At 41.3% G+C, this 2,239-nt stretch overlaps 1 protein-coding gene across 1 annotated transcript in view; it reads right to left on the bottom strand.

The window, feature by feature from the left end:
* Positions 1–287: 287 nt before the first annotated feature.
* LOC137988058 (3-dehydrosphinganine reductase-like) overlaps positions 288–2,239 on the bottom strand; it is a 19,054-nt gene continuing 17,102 nt past the window's right edge. The window contains exons 10-11 of the mRNA XM_068834145.1: positions 1,464–1,565; positions 288–546 (exon numbers count right to left, since the gene is read on the bottom strand). Coding sequence (XP_068690246.1) covers positions 436–546; positions 1,464–1,565 — 213 coding nt within the window. The 3' untranslated portion in view covers positions 288–435. The remainder of the gene's footprint in view (positions 547–1,463; positions 1,566–2,239) is intronic.

Genomic DNA, 2,239 nt, shown 5'->3' with positions numbered 1-2,239 from the left:
CGTTTATTCAGTTACCTTATAGATATCTACACCCTTTCGAAGCAGTTTTTAAACGAATCTGCAAATGATAAAAACCCCGAGTTCGTTATAAGTAGAAATAACAGAAAGGTATTAAAAGAATTCGTAAAGTCATCATCAACAGTCCAATGTCGAAAGTGTCTTGCACGATGAAGACTTGTCCTTTTATTCAAAACGTAGGGAAAATCTTCGTTTAGACAAATGATACAGCATTTGTTGCGCTATGAGTACAGGATTTATTTTAAAATCACGACTCCAGGGCAGGAAAATCCAATTTTTGATTGTACCTTTATTTGTGCAATTCAAATCAGAAATGAAAGATCCCAATTCCTCCACTGTTAAAAATGGTTGCCTTCACAAAAGAAAGAACTAAATCGTTTAGCAAAATCAGAAACTCTTCATTGAACATCACGTGAGTTAATTTGTTTTCTTGCTTTCTTGTCTCTTTTGCATTCCCTTCTTTACAATGCGATCATAGTGTTGAAGGTAGAATGCAAACATCAGTCTTAAAGGTCCCATCAAAACTACCTGAAAAAACAATATAGGAAGAAAATATAATAGCCATGCATATGAGCAAGCTAGGATACCCAAGGTTGCCCTTAGGTGGACACCTGCAGGCCAAAGAAAAAGGGGAAGACCCAAAACCACCTGGAGGAAGACAGTGGAAACTGAACTTAGTGAGATGGGTTTGTCACGGGGAGAGGCACAGGCAATTGCGAAAGACAAGACCCGGTGGAAAAGAGACATTGTTGCGGCCCTATGCCCCATTGGGGGCAATAAGGACTAATATATATATGAGCAAGCTGAATGCTAGCATAGCATTCCATCTTGAACAAAATATAGCGAGAAAAATTTCTCAGTTTCCTCTTCAAATCAAGGCCGGCCCGGGGAACTCAAGAACCTTCAATACAACAAAAAATGACTTTAAACCATGCACAAGAAATAATATCTAATTTTTCTTGAAATTTTATCAAAGGAAACTATTGTATAAATTCCAAATACATCGGCGGACGTGGATACTACTTGTCAGTGTTTATTGTTGTACAAGACTTATTTACACAAGCTTTAGTTAGCTTCTGCCATCACATGAGAATCGGTTCGATCATAACCTTCGGCTTCATAACTTTAGAACGCTTTAAAATTGATCGTAGAAGCGATAGGCAGCGATAGTGGGAAGCACAAGTGTAATATTACAAGTGCTTTTTTGATTTTACCAAACATTATTGTGGGTGTGCCGTTCGTTCCACGCCTCCTGCACTGATTGGTAGGCTGCTCCTAGAATAAAAGCTCACTAAATGCACTTGCACTTATTAAGAGTTATGACGCAACGCACAATCGGGTCTTGTTCGAGCAAAAACAGATTTGACCGGGCAACTTGACCGGCGCCAGCCGGGAAATTACTTCAAGCCCTGAAATCGAAATCATGCATCTACTACACAACATACCTCAATAAGAAGCTCAAGAAGAGAAGAAGGTGGAGATACCCCGGCGGTGAGTGTCTTCACGACAAACCCATCCAACCCACACGATATCAAAAACTTCCGTTCCTAGAGTATGAAAGAATGTAATTGCAATGAAAAATATCAAGTTACCTACGGTGTAAGCTAGCAAAGCGGGTTTAGTTCCAATTATCATTCTAGAAAAAGCGGTCCAGAAAAACAAAACACAAATGATTTTTGAAGAGATGATGACTCGGGGGTACTCGGAAATAATCCGAGCGCTCCTTTGTAGAAGTCGAACGTACGACCTTCCTTCCGATTACCAGTTCGGATGCTCGACCACTGAGCTATAAGAGACTCGTGGGAGCTAGGGCTCAGGGATACTCGGAAAAGACCGAGTGCCACTTTGCAGGAGTCGAACCTAGGAACTTCCGATTACTGGTTCGGATGCTCTACCGACTCGTTCAAGCTGGGCCATTCAGCGAAGCCAAAAGTTGTCATCTCGTTCAGGGCAGTACAGCTAGAAACGCACCATTTCCATAACTTCAGTACGGCGGGACAATTGGCACTAGAATCTACTTTAATGACTTAACTCCCTCGAGTCTCCCATAGCGCCGCGAAGGAGCATCCGAACCAGTAATCAGAAGTTCGTAGGTTCGACTCCTGCTCGGATTTTTTCTTAGTATCACCGAGTCACCATCGATCGGGTTAGCATTGATTTTGTCATCTCCTTCATAGCAACAACATTGTTTATCACTGGTATGTGCTTTTTATAAATGAGA

Source organism: Montipora foliosa, chromosome 1, assembly GCF_036669935.1.
Source record: "Montipora foliosa isolate CH-2021 chromosome 1, ASM3666993v2, whole genome shotgun sequence".
In the NCBI taxonomy this organism is placed as follows: Eukaryota; Metazoa; Cnidaria; class Anthozoa; order Scleractinia; family Acroporidae; genus Montipora; species Montipora foliosa.
Note: the sequence above shows the minus strand (reverse complement) of the source record. Positions and strands in the feature narration are given on the sequence as shown.